The sequence below is a fragment of the Monocercomonoides exilis genome, assembly GCF_001643675.1.
Source record: "Monocercomonoides exilis strain PA203 chromosome Unknown scaffold17-1647472, whole genome shotgun sequence".
In the NCBI taxonomy this organism is placed as follows: Eukaryota; Preaxostyla; order Oxymonadida; family Polymastigidae; genus Monocercomonoides; species Monocercomonoides exilis.
Window position 1 is genome coordinate 292918 of NW_027150562.1, and position 20723 is coordinate 313640.

The 20723-nt window shown below is 36.1% G+C and overlaps 6 protein-coding genes across 6 annotated transcripts; 2 read left to right on the forward strand and 4 right to left on the reverse strand.

Annotated features, from left to right (window-relative positions):
- Positions 1-46: 46 nt before the first annotated feature.
- MONOS_6976 (putative chromatin-remodeling complex ATPase chain Iswi) lies at positions 47-5759 on the reverse strand. The gene is made up of 6 exons (XM_067877262.1): positions 5646-5759; positions 5323-5487; positions 4891-5271; positions 4636-4815; positions 4282-4518; positions 47-4137 (listed from the first exon to the last, which is right to left on the reverse strand). The coding sequence occupies exons 1-6, from the start codon at positions 5733-5735 to the stop codon at positions 280-282; spliced, it is 4911 nt and encodes a 1636-aa protein (XP_067729115.1). The 5' UTR covers positions 5736-5759; the 3' UTR covers positions 47-279.
- MONOS_6977 (uncharacterized protein) lies at positions 5573-9322 on the forward strand. Its single transcript, XM_067877263.1, has 2 exons — positions 5573-8374; positions 8528-9322. Exons 1-2 carry the CDS (start codon positions 5892-5894, stop codon positions 9195-9197), a joined length of 3153 nt encoding a protein of 1050 aa, XP_067729116.1. The 5' UTR covers positions 5573-5891; the 3' UTR covers positions 9198-9322.
- MONOS_6978p2 (putative radial spoke head protein 6) lies at positions 9313-11470 on the reverse strand. The gene is made up of 6 exons (XM_067877265.1): positions 11205-11470; positions 11068-11133; positions 10566-11007; positions 9842-10478; positions 9653-9749; positions 9313-9579 (listed from the first exon to the last, which is right to left on the reverse strand). The coding sequence occupies exons 1-6, from the start codon at positions 11415-11417 to the stop codon at positions 9472-9474; spliced, it is 1563 nt and encodes a 520-aa protein (XP_067729117.1). The 5' UTR covers positions 11418-11470; the 3' UTR covers positions 9313-9471.
- Positions 11471-11730: 260 nt separating this feature from the next.
- Positions 11731-13585, reverse strand: MONOS_6978p1 (putative 26S proteasome non-ATPase regulatory subunit 11). The gene is made up of 7 exons (XM_067877264.1): positions 13446-13585; positions 13296-13378; positions 13031-13172; positions 12800-12953; positions 12452-12731; positions 12097-12346; positions 11731-11994 (listed from the first exon to the last, which is right to left on the reverse strand). The coding sequence occupies exons 1-7, from the start codon at positions 13535-13537 to the stop codon at positions 11817-11819; spliced, it is 1179 nt and encodes a 392-aa protein (XP_067729118.1). The 5' UTR covers positions 13538-13585; the 3' UTR covers positions 11731-11816.
- Positions 13586-13608: 23 nt separating this feature from the next.
- Positions 13609-16641, forward strand: MONOS_6979 (uncharacterized protein; the record flags this gene model as incomplete). The annotated part of the gene is made up of 8 exons (XM_067877266.1): positions 13609-13746; positions 13807-13879; positions 13930-14082; positions 14152-14457; positions 14601-15626; positions 15786-15924; positions 16132-16285; positions 16385-16641. 8 exons carry the CDS (start codon positions 13609-13611, stop codon positions 16490-16492), a joined length of 2097 nt encoding a protein of 698 aa, XP_067729119.1. The 3' UTR covers positions 16493-16641.
- Positions 16642-19260: 2619 nt separating this feature from the next.
- On the reverse strand, positions 19261-20656 carry MONOS_5943 (putative Tubulin binding cofactor C). The gene is made up of 4 exons (XM_067876135.1): positions 20560-20656; positions 20402-20512; positions 20243-20355; positions 19261-20187 (listed from the first exon to the last, which is right to left on the reverse strand). Exons 1-4 carry the CDS (start codon positions 20579-20581, stop codon positions 19768-19770), a joined length of 666 nt encoding a protein of 221 aa, XP_067729120.1. The 5' UTR covers positions 20582-20656; the 3' UTR covers positions 19261-19767.
- Between the last annotated feature and the right edge of the window lie 67 nt (positions 20657-20723).

The following is a 20723-nucleotide window of genomic DNA, read 5'->3' on the forward strand; positions in this document are numbered from 1 at the left end:
TTTTACATTGCAATTCGTACTTTTTGTTCAACTTTCGTTTTTATAACTTTTTTCCTTTCATGTTTTTTGATCAGAAACAGGAAGCAACAAAAATGCCGCGCGAAATGATGATAATATGAATGAGATGAATGAGATGAGACGTGTGTGGTTGTGTGAATAAACGCAGTGTGATTAAAAACTTTGAAAAAGAGAAATAGCAAATGTACGCAAAGAACTGTAGAACTGAAGAACCCGAAAAAAGAAAGAAAAGAAAAGATATATTCATAAAAATTAAGTGATTCAGCCAACGTTTGTTAGATGCAAATCATTTACCACATGTTTATTTGCAGCTTTGCTATTGCTGTCATTGCCTTCTCTTTTGCCCTTTGTTAAGTCTTCGATTGGTTCATCTTTTCCTCTTTTCCTCTTCACAGGCTTCTCTTTAACCTCCACCACATCTGCTTCTTTGGTCTTGCTTGCTGGCTTGGCATTCTTTCTTTTCGCAGCACTTGACTTCTTTAGTGTCTGCTCTGCTGCTTCCAGTTCTACATCCATCAGATTTGCATCTTTGCCTCGCTTCATCAGAGAGTGTGCAAGCGACTCTGCGCGCTTCCTGATCTCTTCAGCCGTTCTCGACCGGATGAAATACCGGAAGCGGAAAAGAGGAGAAGAGACCACAGCCTCGTGCAGCTCTTTCCACTTGCCGTACAGCTGAGGCTGGCGCGAAATGATGATGAGCAGCGATGTTTCGTCGCTTGCCTGCCAGCCTGAGTTGCCGAGGAGAGCTGATGTTTGGGTTGCAAATGGATTCACCAGAGGAACTGGAGTTGTGGCAAATTGAGATGTGGATTGGAGAGAAGAAGATGCTGAGGCGGTTGATGAATTGGGTGCGAAAAAGCGTGCCAGTGGGAATGAAGAAGAGGAAGTTGATTGAGGAAAGAGAGATTTCTGTGCAAAAGGTGCAAAACTTGAGAGATTGGCTGAAGCCTGTGAGGCAAATGAAATGTTAGCAACAGAAGGATGGAAGCGCGGAATAAGAATGTCGAGGAAGTTTACTATCTCTTCATCTCTGAACCCTTCAAACAAACCGCAGCCGCGCGTATCGCTCCGCATTTGTGCAACTGCCGATTTCACAGTAGCCACAATTGCATTCTTCTCGTCACACAGTCTTTGTGCCCGTGCTTCTCCTTTCTCAATTCCTTTCACAATCTTCTCTCCATCTGCAAGCTCTCTGTATCGCTTCCAAAACACTTTGGAATAATGCACAATTTCAGCAAAGGTAATCTTTTCTTCGTCGTCATCGTCTTTTCCTGCCCCAACTTTGGATCGATAGAGCGGAAGAAATTCCTCTTCGTAGATGCTTCTTATATCGTTTCTACCAAACCTCGTGCACCCTCTCACAAACGCCGAGAAGTGCCGCTTTGACCAGTCTCCAAAGCCCGAATGGTATTCTCTGTTCATTTCTTCCCTCTTTGCATCCGATAGAAACAGAGGCTCCATGTAATCTCCATTCCCCATCCTTGGCCACCCTTCAAATGTCACATTCTCTACATCCTCCAACGTGGCTATGCAAACAGGCTCATCTGCACCTCCTGCTTTGCTGTCGGGTGTTGGCTGTGGGGTGACTGAGGGAGTGACTGAAGGAGACAACAAGATGGGAGAAGTGGACATTGCGGGAGGTGCTGAGGTTTCTTCAGAGGACGAAATGGAGTTTGCTTCAGAAGTCTGAGACGAAGAAGAGGGAGAGGAAGATGAGGATGCAGAAGCTGATGGTTGTGTGATTTCTGTTCCTATTTCAGTGTTTGAGCTAGAAACAGAGTCAATACTAGAATTTGAACCTGCACTTGCTTCAGAAGCAGAAGAATTAATATTTGAATCATCAGATTGCTGTGAGGGTGAATGAATGACAGAAAGAGATTCTTCTTGTTTCTTGATGAATGGCTCATTGTCTGGCTGCTCACCGAATGTTGGACGAGGCCGAGACATTGAAATCTTCAGCGAAAGGCGCTTTTCAGGTGGCTTGCTTTGAGAAGTGGAATGTGAAGAGGAAGTGGAAGAGGAAGAAGTTGTGGCAGAAGGAGAGAGTGAAAGAGAAGGAGAAGGATGAGTCGTTTGATCAGTAGATGATTGTGAAGAAGAAGAAGAAGAAGAAGAAGATTGTGGCAATGGTAAAAATGTTTTTGATGCCAACGAATTCGAAGGAAGAGAAGGCAAAGAAGTCATCAATGACGTCACACTTGGGAATATATCCATTGTTTTGACTGATTGTTGTGGTGGCGCCATTGCACTGAATGGTGATATAATTTTGATTTCTGTGCTATTCGACGTATTTTGATGTGGAGCACTTGAAGATTGGGCATTTGTTGCATTCGCCGTTGTTTCATCAGTAACTACTACGTTGCTTTCTTCCTTCTCCATCGCTCCACTGGCCATCTGTGCTTGTGGCTCTTGTTTTACATCTTGTGTGGGTGTAGACACTCTCGCTGCAGATGAGGCAATGGCTGCTGCAGACGTCATAGCAGGCATCTTTCTCGTCTGTCTTCTATTCCACTCTGCCAGATAATCTGGATCCACCTTGCCGATGAATGCAATCTGCAGGTCTTCCATCTCTTTGCACAGCTCTTCATATCGTTTTGAGAAGAACTGGAATGGCAGACGAGGCGGTGGACGGTGAATGCGCGCGCACAGCCGGCGAATCCGCTGGGCTTGTCTTTCGCGCGACGATGTTTGAGAACTGGAAGAAGAAGAAGGCTTCTCCTTCATCTTCTCAAACACAGCACGATAATATGCATCTTCTGAGTAGTTCATTCGGTTGCGCTCTCTCTTGGGCATCTCAAAAATGAGGGGAGGAGGAATTATTTTGACTGAATCATCATTTCCATCACCCACTGCGTCTTCATTCGCATCCTTCCAAAACATCGAAGTATCAGCCGAAGAAGACTTGGCATCGAACACCAATTTGAAATCTTCTCCTTTTTTCTCCATTTTCTTGTTCCATTCTTCTGTCTTTGCTGTGCTTGCCTTCAGCAAACTATCAAGATCAAACTCGTATTCAGATGACGATGAAGAGGAAGACATCGCTGCTTCATCTTCAAGATCAATCACGTCCATTTTCCCTTCTTCCCCAGCTGCTGCCGCGGCTGCTGCTTTCTTCTCCTTCTCTTTTCTCTTCTCCTCTTCGGCGCTCGACATAATCTCCACAGCACCATGTCGAATCATCGTCAGCAGATCTTCCTTTGCCAGTGCCTTTTTCTGCTCCACCAATCTTCCCTGCTGAATGACAATGTGATCCAAATGCAGCTTGATTCTTGCTCTTTCCACAACTTTCTCTTCGATCGAGTGCTCGCAGATGAGACGGTAGATCGTCACTGGCTTCTTCTGCCCAATACGATGGCATCGATCAATTGCCTGCAGATCAGCCTGCGGATTCCAATCAGAATCGTATAAGATAACTGTGTTGGCTGCCACCAGTGTGATTCCCAGACCACCAGCTCTTGTGGAAATCAGGAAAATAAACGGGACAGACGGGATTGAGTTGCCTGAGTCCTTGTCAGCCGGAGGCAGCGGCTTGCTGAACTCTTCTATTTGATACTCTCTCACATCCAGCGGAGTCCCACCGTCCAGCCTGAAGCATCTGTATCCGCGATACGCCAATGCTGCTTGAAGGATATCCATCATACGCGTCATCTGGCAGAATATCACCACTTTTCCCCGTTCTTTGGCCACCTTCTGAACCAGCTTGTCCACAACCACCATCTTCCCGCTGTTTGTGAAGAGATGCTCTCCATCAACAAAGGGCTCTGGCTCAGCACCCGGAAACAGATACGGATGATTGCAGCACTTCCTCATCTGCATCGCAATGTTCAGCAGTCGCAGACGGTCTGCACTTAATCCATTGATGGCATCAATATCTTTGAAATAGAGTGATCGGTACCACTGTTTCTGCATTGGCGTCATTTGCACAAACACGATAATCTCGTTCTTTGGTGGAAGAGTCTCCACATCTGACTTCAGACGCCTCAAAAGAAACGGGCGAAGCATCTTGTGCAGTTGCTGCACAAACACATTTGCTCCTTCTTGATCGTTTTTGAATGCATCGTCGAATTTGCTGCTGTCGTAGAAGATGGTTGGAAGCAAGAAATTGAGAAGAGCCCATAACTATTGCAAAAGGTGTTGTAATGTTGATAAGCAGAGAAATAAATTAAGATTCAATTTAATAGTAAATATTATGAAGAAGAAAAAATCATGTTTAAATTCAAAGAAAAATCAGATTTAGAAAAAAATCAATAAGTCTCTCCAAACTTCATGAAGGTTGTTCTGAAGAGGTGTTCCAGTCAGCAGCAATCTGTGCTTCGAAGAATAAGTTCTCAAAATGGTAGATAATTTTGACTTGTCATTTTTGATTCTGTGTGCTTCGTCAACAACAATATAGTTCCATTTGAACTTTCTGAGAAACGCTTTCTCAATCAGAATCATTTCGTATGTCGTGACGCACAAATCGAATGAGTTGGGTTTCATCTTCGTTGCCATGATTTCTTTCTGATTAGTTCAACAGAAATAGGAAAAAATGAATTATAAAATTAATGTTATAAGAAGCAATCAAGATCATTTTTTTTAAAGAAAAAGTTAATATTCTTTCCCAAATAAATCTCAAACTCTTTGATCTTTATCACCGTGAAGCCTTACAGCCTTAATGCATGGACAGAACTTTTTCACTTCGTTCATCCAATTCCCCATTGTTGATTTAGGTCCAATGACAAGATGTGGTCCAGGCACTCCCAAATGCACTTTGAGATACACAAAAAGTGAAAGCGTTTGAAGAGTTTTACCAAGACCCTAAAATGCAATAATCAAAAAAAACAGAAAATCAGTAAAAGAATTCGGAAAAAAATATTCTATTTAAAATCAAACCATTTCATCTGCAAGGATGCCATGGATTCCGTTTTCATAAAGCCAAATTAGCCAATTCAATCCTTCAAGCTGATATGAACGCATTTCACCTTTGATCCCTGCTGGTTGAGTTGTAAGTTTGCTAATTTGCTTCAGTTGGACCTTTTCCAAAACGCTTTCAAGGGGGAGTGGCTCCATTTCAGTTTTGGTGCTTTTAGCCTTGTTTTTCTTCGCTGCTGTGCTCGATGATTCCGAATCTTGAATATCTTCTTCCATTTTTCCAGTTTCTTCTTCTTCATTTTTTTCTTGATCACTGCTTTTCTGTGACAAAGAAGATGTTGGGTGAATACCACTTGAATGAGTGTTTTTTCCTAATGCTTCCGAAATAACTTCTTCTTCATCCTATAATTTTTAAAGTGAGTATTTTTTCAAATTTATCAGAAAAAAGCATACGTCATCTTCCATAGAAAGAGATTCTCTTCTTGAAAGCGTACTACGATCAAGTGATTGCATCTTTTGTTCAGGAAAAGGCGTAACAGAATGATCGTGCTCAATTGCTTTCTCGGAAATATGAGAAAAATGCATCTGAAGAGCTTTTAGTACGTCATTTGACTCAGCCTGTTGGTGCATGGATAAAAAATTAATTGAACAACAATCAAGCAATAATTAGTTCATGATTGTGAAATCAATCCAAAATCCACAAGAAAAGGAAAAGAATTTCAATATTTCATTAACAAATTATCATTTCATCTTTGATAAAACAAGAATCTTCTAACCTCTTGTTGAAGTGAAGATGCGATTTTCATGTCATCGTCATCCAACTCGATCCCCTCCAGCTCTTCGAGATCATCTCCTTCTTCGGCCATTGTTTAAATAAAAAATATGTATTATGGTGAAATGGTATCACTTTATCTAAATAAAATTATACTAACTGGTGTTATATTTCTTTTGCTGCATTTTGGAAGCGAAACAATAAGACAGCAATAATACTTGAGAAGCCATAAATAATTTTTTATTAATTAATGAATCGGAAAGCAATTGCTTCGAAGGGTAAATTTAACAAAAAGTTTAGTTTAAAACCGATATCTACTATTGAATCTTCTCTGCATGAACAATCTGAACAAAAAATTACAACAACAAAAGAAAATCAGCCTCAACAAAATCAAAGTTTACAAACTGAAGAACAAATATTTCTACCTCCATCCGATTCATTAAACAAGATAGTTGAAACCTCAAATTCAGATGATAATGAACAGCAAAATAATTCACATTCGTTGTTGGGAAATCATCATTTAATTGAGAAAACTGATATAAAGTTTCTAACAGAGCCAGAAGTTCAAAAACAGCCAAAGCACACTGTTTATACTCGTGAAGGACTTACAGAAGCTCAATTATATTATAGAACAGCACCTGTTGTTTCAACAGTGATGGGAACTTCATTTTTTTCTTCTTTTCAAAACCGTAGAAAGAAGTCTTCTTGCTTTACGCAAAATGATAATACTCAAAATTCTTTAATTAATATGTCAAATGATGATCTTTTAAATGAGTCTTGGAATTCATTTTTCTGTATGAATGATTTTCATGAAAGAGTTTGGGAAAATTCTTATCTCAAAGGAATGGACAGATGGAAAGCACGAATAAAAGAAAAAGAGGAAAAATATCAGCGTTCAATAAGCAATGAAGAACATATTGAAGAAATTTTAAATTCTCAAAATTCTATTACTCAGGAGAATAGGCCTTATTACGTGCCTTCGCAACCACCTCCATTATTTGAATTCAACACTCTTACACCAGATGAAGAGGTCATTAAAAGACGTGAAGAACATATAACTATTGCAGTACATCATGAGGCATACAAAAAGCAGGCAAAGGAAGAAGAAAAGCGTAATTTAACAGAGAAATCAAAACAAAAAAAGAGAAATGCGCTTGAAGGAGAATATGGTGGTGATGGAATCAACGATGATGTTACAGACGATGAATCAGAAGAAGAAACAGATGATTTAGAAGATGTGGCAGAAGCCGACAGCGGAATGCTTCGTGTCAAGCGGTTTAAGCGGTCCACAAATACATCGACTCTCTTCACGGAGCTCTTCGCTCTTCCTTTTCCTTCAACGATGGCATTCATTTCCTCTGTCTGGCCTCAGCTTCTGTCGCAAGTCAGCTCAGCTCCAGCCGTTCTGCCAGCCCTGCCTTCTGTTCCTGCGTCCATTCACGCGCTTCTCGGCTGCAATCTGAATGAATCTGCTTTGCTTCCCTCGGCCACTCTGAGCTGGATGCAGCAGCTGCGCAAGAGCCAGCACGCGTCCAAAAACAGCGCTGTGAATAAGCTTCTATTCTGTTCCGGTGAGGACTTCTCATCAGCGGCACAGGCAATGGCCTCTGATCCCGACCTCCTTCACGCCTTTTCGTATTTCCTCTCGTCGCTTTCGTCTGTTACATTCCCGTTGCCAACACTGGCGCCTCCTTCGCTTTCCTCATCTCGTCTACCATTTCCAACCTCATTTAACTCTTCTTCTTCTTCTTCTTCAGCATCTTCTTCCGCCTCTTCTTCCTCTTCTTCCTCTTCTTCCTCTGAAAGCGCATCGGCTGCTTCTGCCTCGCCTGCCATCCTCACACTCAACGATCCGTCTTCTCTGCAGTCTCTTCGTGTTTTGCTTTGTCTGTCTAAACTGTGGCAGCTTTCGCTCGTTGGTGTTGTGTCAAAGGGGCTGTCTGCAGTCAACAGCACTCAAAGGACGGAGTGTGTTGAGTACACAAGAAGTGCCTTTCTGGAATATGCAAGTGAATGTTTGAAAGGCCCAACAAGTGAAACAACAGATGGTAAAAAGAAAACGAAGGGAGCGATGGAGAATGAAGAAAAGCATCAAATTGCTATTGATTCGCTTCCTCGTATAGCAATTGCTTCACTCACAAAGAAGCAGTTAGAAAAATGGGAAGATGCTTCTTCTGCTTCATCATCGCCTTCAATCAAAAAGAAATCAGACTTTCTGCTTGATGTGCTTGACAGTGAAATTTCTGATGAAGCATATTCAAAGGAACCTTCTCTTGAAGGAGACAAATCTCTTCTGCAGCTGTCTGTGATATCTGTTTCTCCTGCTTCATCACTCGCATCAACTTTCTCGTCTGTAGCTGACACTCCTGCCACAGCCACCACACAGTACAAGACATTGTGTCATTGCCGAGTTCTTGCTGGATCTGCTGTTCCTCTCCTCAATGATATACTCAGCTGGCAGAAACAGGCAAAGTTTGCAAGCCAGCTGTCGAATTTTGACTCTGAGCTGCCAAAGCAGACTGACCCACCGCTGTTGAACGTGCAGCCATTGAACGGCGCAGTTGAAGTTGTTGATTGCATTTGTCCTTCTTGTTCATTGCTCGCCTTTTCTGCAATCAAAGACACAGCAGAACTTCAAAGAAAAATGACAGAAAAGAATGCAAATGTGAGCGAAGTAACGCTTGTTGTGCAGTCTTCGCTGCCTTTGTTTTCCCAGGCCCATTTCAACAAAGTGTATGCTTCATTCATTTGTTTCTTTTCTCAGATGAATTTTTTCTTTTGTATTTTAATTTTGTATATTTGTTTTGTATTGTATTTTTCAATACTGTGATCATTGTACATTCCACAATTCTCTTTTTCCGCTTATTTTTTCTTTATTTCATCCAGACGAGTTTTACTTTCACCCGAAGCAAAGATATACCCTCGAAAGTCGTTGCAATGTGTCTATTTTTCTTCCGAACCAGAAACTCCTTTCATTCGCCTGCCACATTCGTCTACGCAGCCACTCGACACCCGCCAGCCTGTTTATCTTCTTTCTCCATTTCTTGTTTCCACAGACACTCACGATTCTTCTTCATCATCATCTTCTTCTTCTTCTTTCTCTTCATTCTCTGAGAAGGAGCATTTCTCAAACGAAGAGTCATCTTATTCAAATGTCATGTTTGATCCTTCTTCTTCTTCTGCTTTTGTCAATCAACTTGTCGAAGTTACTGTCGCTTCACAGCAAAATGCGAAAGAATCTGAATTGATTGCCAACGCAATCGGCTGTTCTCAGCTTCACCTTCTGTCTTTCAACTCGACATTTTCTCTGTTTTGCACGCCAGCCCAATTTGGAGGTATCAAACCTGGCAGTGGAACATCTCGTTCAGACAGCAGCAGTTCTGGTGATTCCAAGTACAATTCATCAAAAGGCAAAAATGAAAGAGGCAAAGGAATGGCATGTAAAAATGGATGGAGTCCCAATCCGAATTCTCGTGTGGTGCTTCTTCAAAAACAGTCGAATGAGTATTCGACTTCGTTTGGTGTTGTGGGATATGGAGTGATTGTTGACATGTAGTCTTTTGACATTACAATTTTTGTGTTCATGCTGTTTTCATTGCAAGTTACTGACCTTTAATAATTTGTTATTTTTCGTTTTTTCCGATTGAAAGATGAAAAAACAAGAAAAAAAATTAGCTTTGATAATGACAGATTTCTTGCTTTAAAATGAAAGATGACAAGAACATGAAAATGATTCAGAAAAGCGAAGCGAAATTAAAAGGTTGTGAGTTGAAGAGACAAAGAAAATAACAAAAAAAACAACCAGAAGGATGTGCTGTGATAAATTGCTTTTAACCTTCTTCCTCTTCTTCTTCTTCCTCTTCCTCTTCTCTGTGTGATGCAGCTGACTCTTCTTGTGCTGCTTGAGCTCGATCTTCCTCATCGACAGTTGGATCAATCTTTAATAAAATATTGTAAAAGTGAAGAGGTGCAATATAAAACAGGAAAATTCATAAATAAATAAATACAAACCTGTTCGTCCATTTCTGGATGTTCTTCTGGAATAACTGGTGGTGGTGGCATGGTGAATGGAAGAGTTGTGTATTTCTTGCCCCACCCAATGTAAATGCTTTATAAGTCAAAATAGTTATTTTACAGTTTAAATGAGATATATTCAATGAAACAGATAAATTACATGATATGAAATGTGATCGATCAAACCTTGTTATCTGAGCTTTTCTTCCGCCATATGCGAGTGTGTATGCGCCTGGCCAATAGTTTGAACGGAGGAGAATTGGAGATTCATCCAAAACTGTGTCCTTTTTGATTGAGAAAGAAGGAATTTGTCCATCCAGCAGCTTCTTGTCTTCTTCAATACCCTTCTTCAGCTTCAGATTTCGCCCTGTGTTCGGATCATCCTCTCCTTCCCACACCTCAAACGGGCTTTCCTTTTCTTCTCCTTCCTCTGCCTCTGCTTCTTCCTCTTCTCCCTCAGCCTTTGGTGGAGGCCACTTCTCAACTCTCCCTTGCACCAAGATCGGTGGGCGTGCATGTACCCATGCAGCCTCCTCATTCAGTGTTGCCACATCAACAATAGGCACTTTTCCTTCTCCTGCTTCCTCAGCCTCCTCAGCCTCCTCGCCTTCCCCTCCACCGGCCAGTCTTCGTGGCAGAAGTGTTGTTGAATGGCTGATACGTGCCAGTTGTGCGCGTAAGAAGTGCTTCTCTTTGCCTGGGAAGAATGGAAAGCCTTCAGATACAGGAGCTTCGAGGTCACCAGTCAATGTCTTTGACAATAATCTGGCTTTTCTTATCATATCTGGGGTGACATCAGGAAGACGTACCCATTCGTCTCCAGCTACAGTTATTCGAAATTCAAATGGAAATAAAAAGCAAATAGATGTCAAAAATAAATCGATAACAATAACACAAAATATGATCATACGTTCATGACAAACAAAATAAACAAATTGATTTGGTGTCATTTCTTTTCGAGGTTCTTTGGGGAAGATTTCTTCAGGCTTTGCTGGTTTTGGCTTTGGTGAAGGTGGTTCGTCTGGATCGGCTTCTTCGTCATTTAGAACTTCTGGTGCCTTTTCTTCCATAAGTCCTGTTTCTTTTTCTCCGAAGTCTTCATCATATGAAGGATAATTATCGTTTGGTTCTGCTTCAACAACATAATAATTTTTCTCAACTCCATATATTTTCCCGAAAAATCTAACAGATTTCATTGGTTGAGATATAAAATATTGTTTCATATGTAAAATAATTTGTGTAAGTTCTTCTTGTCCAAGACCGATTCCCATTCGCGAAAAATAAAATGATTCGTCCATTGAATCGGTAATTAAAGGTGTTGAAGATGAAGTTTGGTTTGTTGCCTTTGTCTCCTAAAACATTATGATTAATATTTGAAACAAATGTCTTTCAAATTTAAAAGTTAATCAGACTTTTATAAGGTTAACAGATTGCTCATTAAATTTATGCTTAATCCGATCCAAAACTGTTGGAGCTTTCTAGATTTTTGCCCAAAAGATATTAAAAAAAACAAAAAATCCTTTCAAATTTATAAATCAATGTTGCACACATTTTCGTCAAGTGCAGCTTCTTGAATAGGTTTTTGAATAAAAGCAGATTTCTTCAATTCTCGTGAAAATTCTTCTATCTTTTCGAGTGCATCATCTGGGCGTTGTTCAACAAGTTGAAGGACGAGTTCAGACAGATGGTCATAAAGTGATACTCCATCTGGTCCCGATTGTTGTAAATAACATTTTGATTCGTCAAACGCAAGTTCACTCATGTGTTGAAATGAGAAGAACGATTTTTCTATTTCAACGTTCGATCGTGATACCCTAAACTTAAATTATTTCAATCGAATAATTGTGTGAATAGAGTGAGAGTATTATATGAAAAAAAAGTCTTGGATTACAAAAATATTCATGTTAAAAGATGTATTTTGAAGCCTGAATAAGTTATCGTCCAAAACAAATTGCTCCAATTTTTCCTTTCACAAAAAATTTTTAGAAAATAATAAATGTGAAATTGATTGCAAAAGTGAATAAATTCGCAGTATCGATATTAATTGTTTCTGGAGTTAAAAAAATATTACAGCATTTAAAAAATTACATTTTTAAGATATGTTGATGTGCATTAAAGAAGAATTTGAAAGAATAAAAAATGATTGAGTGAAATGAAGTAATCACTTAATGAGACTGGCTTTCTGTGCAAGTGAATCGAGTATTTTTCTCATGCCCTCCATTAACTCTGTTGACGTACTGAAGAGATTGCTTTTTGCTGGCTCTTCAGTCAAAGTGAGGCATTGTGTGTCTTGATTCAGAGTGGCACTCAATTTTTTATCCAAAATCATTTGAGCCAATCTGATCAAGTCAAAATAAAAAAATAAATAAAATAAAAATAAATTAAATCAAATGAATTTAATATTTAATAAATGAGAGGTAAAATTAGAAAGTTATGCAAACTTGGCCTCGACAACCTCCACTTTCATGTTAATGAGCTGAGCCACATATGCAATCTCCACAACAGAATATGGCTCGATGATACGAGAAAGGTGCTGTTCAAACAGAGTATCGCTCAATTGCTCCAGATGAGACGCAACACCATAATCTTCCTTCAGCTCCTTTGGATAAGTGTTCAATGCTGCTTGGAATTCATCTAAATTGCGGTGATCGAGAGAAGAAGAAATTGCTCGGATGGCAATGATTTCAGGTGCTGCTCCGGTAAACAATTATCCCATTCGAGAATAATAACAAAGGAATGAATGTATAATGGGCATAATGAAAAACGCAAAATAAATAAAAGCAATATAAGCAAAACTGTTATATTTTAATGTGAGTTTTCCTGTGAAAAGAGTTGTCACGTCTTCTGGCTTATTTTGCATAACTTTACTCAAAACAAGCATTTTCAAAGCTGAAATGGCTTGTTCTTTGTTATTTAAACCGTCATATGCTTCGAAGGATTCATAAAAATAGGAATATGCTGTTTTGAAATCCTTTTCTTGTGAATAAAGCATTCCTGACATGTAATCTAAACGTGCTTGCATCAATGGGGGAATATATACAACATTCGCTTCCATTCTTGCAGATGTTACAGATGCCTGAGGGGAAAAAATAATATAAAATATATGCATAAACATAAGCATGTGCACTTGCAATGAATTCACACTCTTGCTCTTGGTAAATCGCGTAATCTAATAAAACATTGAGATTCAAGAATATGAATTTCCACAAGAAGACGTTTATCATCAAGACGTTTCACTTCTTTGAGTAATTTCATCAGCAATGTTCTCATCTTTTGAAATTCTTCCATTTGATAGTATCTATTTCGAGTTAGAAATTCCAGAATCATGTTTCAGAAAATAAATGTATTTGCTTTTCAAAAATAGCAGAAACAAACAGTTGAGCCAAGCAAAGTTCAATCCTCAAACGAAGAAAAGCTCTCTTTTCATCCTTTGACCATTCAATCCATTCGTTCACAGTTTGTTCTCGTTCCTCGTTAACTCCAGGAATCTGAATCAAATATTCGATACATAAACGAACTATACAAGTTCCGTAAATCATAAATAAAATAAAAAAGAACGATTAAATGAATAGATGGTGTGTTAGGTTATGAAACATTGGTAAAAACACGTTCGAAAAGAAAAACGGAGAAATATTCACACCAATTTTTGCTGTTCGAGTATTTGTAAGTTTTGCAAATTGTGGCTTTGAATCATTAAGAAGTCGTGCAAAACCGTCAGCGTCCCTGAGAAATGAATTCAGATTAACAAAGAATATTTGTAAAGATGTCATTTTCAGTTCAGAAGCAAAACTTTGCATCAAATAGTTTATGTGCCTTTTCCATAATTTCCCCTTCTATTTGCTTCATTTCATCGATGGAAAGTGATGTTGATACTTCTTCCATGTTTGTTAAATTAGTTTTTCAGTAAAGAAGAAAAATAATTAACAAATTATATATTCATCCCTTAACTGAAAATGTCAATGAAAAGCTCTTCTTCCCAACAGAAAAGCGCTCCATTGGACGATATAGACGATGTCTGGCTATTTCCTCACGATGGATATGATTATAATCAGCATATTCGTGAAATGGGAGGCGGGTTATTTTATGAACTGGTAAGCTTTTTATATTTTCTTTATTTTTATGCTTTTGAATTTGTTGATTTGTTATTAAAGCCTGAAGGTCCTCTTCCAGATCCTTCGCAAACAATTGTTGATTCAGTTTTACTTTATGCTCCTTCAGAAAATGGTTCATATTATTTTTTTCATAATTTAATAAAAACTTTTCTTTTTGGATAGCAAAACGTCCAATCGATAGAGAAATATTGGAGCTTATTAAAAACGAAGATGATGACGAGTTTGAAGAAGTAACTGATGAAAATATTGAAAAATTGAACTCAGCATACAAAGTTGAAGTTAAGAAACTTAAACCTGCTCTCGAAGGTGAAGGAGGTACGTATATCTTAAATTTGCAAATGCTTTTATTTTCCATTAAATGAAAATTCAATTCATATTATTAAGATTTACAGGATGACTTTTTCCAAGTTGCAAGAGGGAAAGCAAAAGATAAGCCTTTGGTGATGTTTTCTGGAAAAGATGGAATTGTTACTGAAGCGCCAAAAAGGAAGAGAAAGAAAAAATCGAATACATTAGAAATGCCATCGTCATCGTCTTCTTCATCTTCGTCGTCGTCGTCTTCTTCTTCTTCATCAAGTTCTTCTTCCATTTCAGCTTCGGGTGATCATAAATTATTTTCAAAGCAAGACTTAGATAGATGGAGAAAACAGTTGGATGAAATGACTGACGAAGAAATCATGGCAAAGATGGGTATGTTATGCTTTTATCTTTGTTTGATTTTGTATTATCACACTTTTTTTTATTATTATCATAATGGATTCATTTGAAATTTTTTAAACACATTCAAAAAATATTTTTGAATTCAATATTAAATATTATTTTGATGTTGACAGCTCAAAACAGAGGAAGCGTGCCAGATCCATTCGATGAAGAGTTTGGGGAAGATAGAGAAGATGATATGGATGATTTAGAAAAGTATATGAAAGAAGGAGGAGAAAAAGAAGGAAAAGGAAAAGATGAAGAAGAAGAAGAGGAAGAGGAAGAGGAAGTTGACATTGAATTAATTAAAAAACAGCTTGGCCTTCTTGACGATAACGATGAAGAAGAAGAAGAATTTTTCGATGAATACGATTATGGCGATGACATTGATGAAGATGAAGACTTTAGCGATGGATTTCACATGAAAGAGAGGAAAGAAGGAAAAGGAAAGCGTTCTCGTGCAACGGGCGCCATGAAAGGAGCAATGGCTGTCGGTGACGACGACGACAGCAGTGAATATGACATGGAGGAAGGGAACATGCAGGACTATGACCCGTCTGCTTCCACAACTGCTGAGCTGGACAAGCAGCTGAACACGCTCCTTGAGGAAGAGTTTGGGGACTCTGATGTTGGGTCTCTGTCGGGAGACGAAGAGGCAGACGGCAACCGCGACTTGGCGGACTTCACAGACATCCTGGCAGAGTTTGAGAAAGAACAGGTGATTCCTCGCATGGGAAAGAAGGCACCTACCACGCCGCTCACGCTGAATCACACGAAGAAAAGAAAGCCGCAGCCGAAGCAGCAGAGCGCGCTGGTGAAAATGATGAATGAGTTTAAGTCTGAGAAAAGAGAGATGCTGTTTCCTGAGTCTGAAGCATCGTCTTCTTCTTCTTCTTCTTCAACACCTTCCTTCTCGAAATCAATGGCCTCTGCAGCAGCTCCATTGGAAACTGAAGCTTTGTTCACAACTGATCCATTTGTGGTTCAGAGTGGCATTACACCCGAGGAAAAGGAGATTATCCTTCGGCTGGCAGAGCCAAAGGTCGGGGAAAACGGAGAAGATGAGGAAGAACTGGAAAGGAAAAGGATTGCTGAAGAAGAGAAAGAAATGAGGAAAAGAAAGTACAAAGAAAAGAAACCAGATTGTCAATCCATTATCAGTCTGCCCTTGTTATTTTATTTGTGTTTAATATTTGATCATTTTTTAATATTCTGATTTTCCTATAACTGTTTTCTTTTGCCTTTGTGTATTCTTTTGTTCTGTCTTGTTTCTTTGACTTGTTTTTGCTGTCATTTTGTCTATTATTCTGCTGAATTAGGCACATTCACCAGAGGAGACCATCTTCCAAGTGTCATTCAGCCAAAGAAAAAGATGATACCACCAAAACAGGAAGAATCGAAGCTTCCTCCTCAAATCATTCTTTCCGCAAAGACTGGAATTCCAGCTATGCTCAGTCAGTATGTTACAAATGTAAATGCTCAAAAAATGAATGAAATTGTGTTGATTGAATGGGGTTTCATTAAAATTCTTCGAAATCGTTAACAAGTGGATTTTTTTTGTTTGAATTTGTGCTTCGAATGATTAGACATTGTTTATTTGTTCATTTATTCAAACTTTTTTAAACTATTTTTTTTCATTCTAATAAAACTTCGTTGCTGAAGCAGAAAAAGAGATGATGACTCAGAAAGTGACGATAGCTCCGAGAGCGAATTTGATGAAGAGAAACATCTGAAGCGATTTGGTCCAACCACCAGAGATAAGAATGAAACAGCTGAAGAAAAAAAGAATCGAAAGAAAGCTGTGAAACAGGCACGAAAGGTATTTTTCAGATCATTTTTTTGTTTTTTTAGGGTATTTCTTAACAAAACGTGGTATTTCGATTGACATTGCTAATTTAATATTCCTCTGGATGATCAGGATGCACGTGCGGAGAAAAAAGCATTGAAAATGCAATTCAAAACTGAAGAAACGAAAAAGAAGACAGAAGCGCAAAAAACGCGAAATATCGGCTTTTCAGTGAAATGAAAAGATAAAACACTTCGTCATTTTTTTGCGTTTTGTTTTTGTCTTTTTTATTTAAAGTTTCTTATTTGATGCAATTCATTAATCAGCTTGCGGTAAACATTTCATGCGCTGCTGTCAAGCATTAATGCTAAAGTTCCCTTTCACTTCTTCGTAATAGTGTTCATTTTGTTTTTCATCAAGCAAGATCATTTATATTTGTGAACAACTGAAATTTTTTGGTGCAGTCGAAAAATACAAAAAAACTATGCATTCTTGGATAAATTGAATAATCAAATTTTCTGGTTTTTTTTTTTTTTTTTTTTTTTTTTTGGTGCAGTAGTCTCAAATTTAAATAAATAATCATCTATCATTTTTGATATTTTCGTATATAAATAATGAATGAAGACGTTTCAGTGAAATTATTCAGTGATTTGCTGCTTATGAAATTTCTGATGGATGGGCATGACCTCAATCCTTTATTGGTGCCTTCATTTTCGATATCGAGGTATTTGAACTGGTCTTTATTAAGATTTAACAAGCATTTGATTGAAAATATGTTTCTTGTTTGTTTGAATTTCAAAAAGGTTAAATTGGTCGTTTTTGAGAATTTTCCAAAAAAAACTCTCTGAAAACAAAAGATTTATATCCTATTCAAAAATCAAAAGTTGAAAGTTAGAATAACGATAATTGTAAATAATTATTTAATCATATTATTTTTATCAAAAATTTAATGTGAATATTTGATTTGAGTAAATGTGAATGAAAAACAAACAAAGAAACGAAGATATGGTGCATAATATTTCACTTCAGGCATTTTCATTGAAAAATAATGCACTTTTCATTGACTTTAAGAGATCAAAATTTTTGAAAAAATGGGCTTATTTTTTTAAAAAACATATTAAGTCACAAAACATCTTGTTATTACATCAATGAAGTTTGTTTGCGGTCATGAAAATCTAATTTATTTTTATATCTGATTAAGTTTTATAATGTTTTAAGGAAAACATTTTTTTCTCGCTTTGTGCAAAAAATTCTTGAAAGTCCGTATTTTTCCCCAAATACATGTTTCTTTTTCATTTATTCATGACTAAAGTTCACATTTTAAAAAAACTGTGATATATGTCTTAATTTTTTTGAATAGTTCCTTTTGTTTAATTTACAAATAAAATAAAAATGTCATATTTTAATCAAATTTCTGTTCCCATTCAAGAAATTTCACTAAAATGGAAATAATAACATTGTCAAGATATTGCATCCATTTTAGTGAAATTTCTTGAGTGGGAAGAGAAATTTTATCAAAATATGACATTTTTATTTTTATTTGAAAATTAAACAAAAGGAACTTTTCAAAAAAAATCAGACATTTATTTAAAAAAAATTTCACTGTGTAAATATGGTGATTGAAACAATTCAAATAAATTCATATTCATTGAGGAAATAATTGGGTTTATTGTCGAAATGCAACAATCAACAGTTTTGAGATAATTTCACTGTCCACAGTTATTGAAAGTGTCCAAAATTATTACCACTGAAAATACTAACAATTCAAATTCTAGGGTCAGAAATTTATCGGTACACAAAAAATTAATCGGGACCGAAAATTTCTGGCTCTCCTGAGCACTTTGAGAAAAAATAAATAATAGAAAATTATTAAAATATTATAATAAGCTATTTCTGAAAATATTTTTTCATATTTAAATTTTAGTGAAAAGATCTGGTGTTTTTTGTTTTATTTTTCAGATCAAAAACTTGCTCGTATTTTCACGAGCTTTTTGTTTTGAGTGTTTTGAGTTATATCATTGTTTATAAACTGAACTTCTTTATGTTTTTGGTTATTTTTCATCTTTTAACACTTCGTTTTTTTATTATTTTTTCCATTTCACAAAATTCTGACAAAATAAAGAATTCATTTATTTTAACAATATATTTCATAATTTTTCAAGTTTAAATATAAAAACTATTAACACATAAAGGTGTTCAAAAAGAAGAAAATCTAAACTTTTTTATGATCGTGATTTTATTACCAAAAATCTTGTTTTTGTGTATTTTTGTGTTTTTAACTTCAAATCACATTCTTTCATTTCAAAAATTTTGCGTTTCACGTAATAATTTGTTTTAAAACTATTATTCAACAAATAAAAACAAAGCAACTCAAATACTACTGTTAATCTACTATTTATGGAAATTTTGTGAAATGGAAAAAATAATAAAAAAACGAAGTGTTAAACGATGAAAAATAACCAAAAACATAAAGAAGTTCAGTTTATAAACAATGATATAACTCAAAACACTCAAAACAAAAAGCTCGTGAAAATACGAGCAAGTTTTTGATCTTAAAAATAAAACAAAAAACACCAGATCTTTTCACTAAAATTAAAATATGAAAAAATATTTTCAGAAATAGTATATTATAATATATTGAAAATTTTCTATTATTTATTTTTTTCAAAAAGTGCTCCTGAGAGCCAGAAAATTTAGGTCCCGATCAAAAAAAGGGGATATGATAAATAACTCACCCTATCTAGAATTACTGTTTTCCAAAACTTCATAATAATTATTATATGGCAAAATTTTTTTGATAAGTTCCTTTTGTTTTATTTTCAAATAGAATATAAATTTTATTATTCGATCAATTTTCTGTTCTCTCTCACGAAACTTCACTCAAATGGAAAAAATAACATTGTCAATATTTTATTTTCATAACAGCAAAATTTGGTGAGTGGGAACAGAAATTTGATTGAAAAATGATATTTTTATTTAATTTGAAAATTAAACAAAAGGAACTTTTCAAAAAAATTTAGCCATATTGATAATTCGTTTTATTTGTAAAAAATAAAACATTATGAATATGTAATAAATGAGAAAAGATAGTGTTTTTGAAACAAACTTATGAAGAAAAAAATTATTTAAAAAATAAAATTAAATTGGAATAGATAAATTAATTAATAAATAAACAATGTGAGCATTTCTCAAACAAACAAACGTTCATGCACACAAGTGTTTAATAAAACTATTAACAAATAAAAAATATTCGCTTTTTTTTTTAAAAGCCAGATTTCAAAGAAGAAATCACAAAAAATATAAAAAAAAACTTTGTGATTATGTGACTTATTTATTGTTTTTTGAAAAGCAAAATGAATTCTATTTTCAGTAAAAAATTCATCACATGTATATTGTTTTAAGCAATATGTTCTTTAACAGTTTTATTACAAAAAATTTCTATTAATTTATGATAAATAATTGATAAACATTTCAGGAGAAACACTTTCATTCATAAATTGATAAAATAATAACATTCATTTTGAATTAAGAAGTTTAACAAAACTGAGATTAGGAAAATGCAATTGCTTTTCTTTTATGCTTGAAGATGATATTTGCATTGAAGAAGTCTTTTCACTTAGTGACTGCACAATTAATTCCGTGCCTTCAGATATTGATTTCGAAACATCAGCATCAAAAAAGGGTTCATGTTTCAATACATTTTCTTTCCACTCAGAAGGAATTTTCATCCAAATGTCATCATCCAGAGAATCTTCTTCGTCAATTGAAAAAGTTACAGCTTCACTCATCTTGTTTTCAGTAAGATCTTTTGAAGGAGCAGCTTCATGCCATTGAAAATAATCCCCATATGCAAAATTTGTAACTCCAGGTTCAAGGGATGGGCTGTTATAAGAATAACCAAAAAGAATGCAATGAGAAGACGGTTTAAGCCTTGTCTTTTGAAAATATCGAAAATATTTGGGTAAAAAACTCAGTGATAAGTGTTCAAACTTGCTGAGCAATATAAAAAACTTCACAATCACGACAATCGTCCATTACAAGAGCACCAGAAATTTCACCAACAAATATTCGACACTCTTTTAAGTGAGACAATCTCAATGTTTCTAAATAGAACTAAATTTCTTTGATACAATTCAACTAGAAGCAAACGCAATTTATTTGGAATGATAATTTCACAGTTTTTCAAGTTCTCAAACATATATGGTGGATTTGTTGTTGCTTTAATCGGATGAATAATGCGAACATAAGCCTGATTGTCAACTGGATAAAATATAGGCATATGCAATCAGACAAATAAAAAAGCAAACACTTAAAATTTTGTAAGCTCATGATATAGAAAATTTAATTTCGAAATCCTCAACTTTACTAAAAAGAAAGAATTTCTTTCGGTTTAATATTGATAGTGGCTAAGATCATTTTGAAACAATTAATCATCTTTTGAAAAGTCAACATTTTAAACAATAACATAAAT

Coding starts and splice junctions, on each gene's coding strand:
- MONOS_6977 (XM_067877263.1), top strand. CDS start 5,892: ATGAATCGGAAAGCAATTGCTTCGAAGGGTAAATTTAACAAAAAGTTT. Junction 8,375..8,527: donor CAGGCCCATTTCAACAAAGT/GTATGCTTCATT, acceptor TATTTCATCCAG/ACGAGTTTTACTTTCACCCG.
- MONOS_5943 (XM_067876135.1), bottom strand. CDS start 20,581: ATGAGCTTACAAAATTTTAAGT. Junction 20,513..20,559: donor GAGCTTACAAAATTTTAAGT/GTTTGCTTTTTT, acceptor TATTTTATCCAG/TTGACAATCAGGCTTATGTT. Junction 20,356..20,401: donor TATCATTCCAAATAAATTGC/GTTTGCTTCTAG, acceptor AGTTCTATTTAG/AAACATTGAGATTGTCTCAC.
- MONOS_6978p2 (XM_067877265.1), bottom strand. CDS start 11,417: ATGAGTGAACTTGCGTTTGACGAATCAAAATGTTATTTACAACAATCG. Junction 10,479..10,565: donor TTATTTTGTTTGTCATGAAC/GTATGATCATAT, acceptor GAATAACTGTAG/CTGGAGACGAATGGGTACGT. Junction 9,750..9,841: donor AGAAAAGCTCAGATAACAAG/GTTTGATCGATC, acceptor TGACTTATAAAG/CATTTACATTGGGTGGGGCA.
- MONOS_6978p1 (XM_067877264.1), bottom strand. CDS start 13,537: ATGGAAGAAGTATCAACATCACTTTCCATCGATGAAATGAAGCAAATA. Junction 13,173..13,295: donor TACTCGAACAGCAAAAATTG/GTGTGAATATTT, acceptor GAACTTGTATAG/TTCGTTTATGTATCGAATAT. Junction 11,995..12,096: donor GTGGAGGTTGTCGAGGCCAA/GTTTGCATAACT, acceptor TGACTTGATCAG/ATTGGCTCAAATGATTTTGG.
- MONOS_6976 (XM_067877262.1), bottom strand. CDS start 5,735: ATGGCCGAAGAAGGAGATGATCTCGAAGAGCTGGAGGGGATCGAGTTG. Junction 5,488..5,645: donor CATCTTCACTTCAACAAGAG/GTTAGAAGATTC, acceptor ATGCACCAACAG/GCTGAGTCAAATGACGTACT. Junction 4,519..4,635: donor ACGGTGATAAAGATCAAAGA/GTTTGAGATTTA, acceptor TGAACTAATCAG/AAAGAAATCATGGCAACGAA.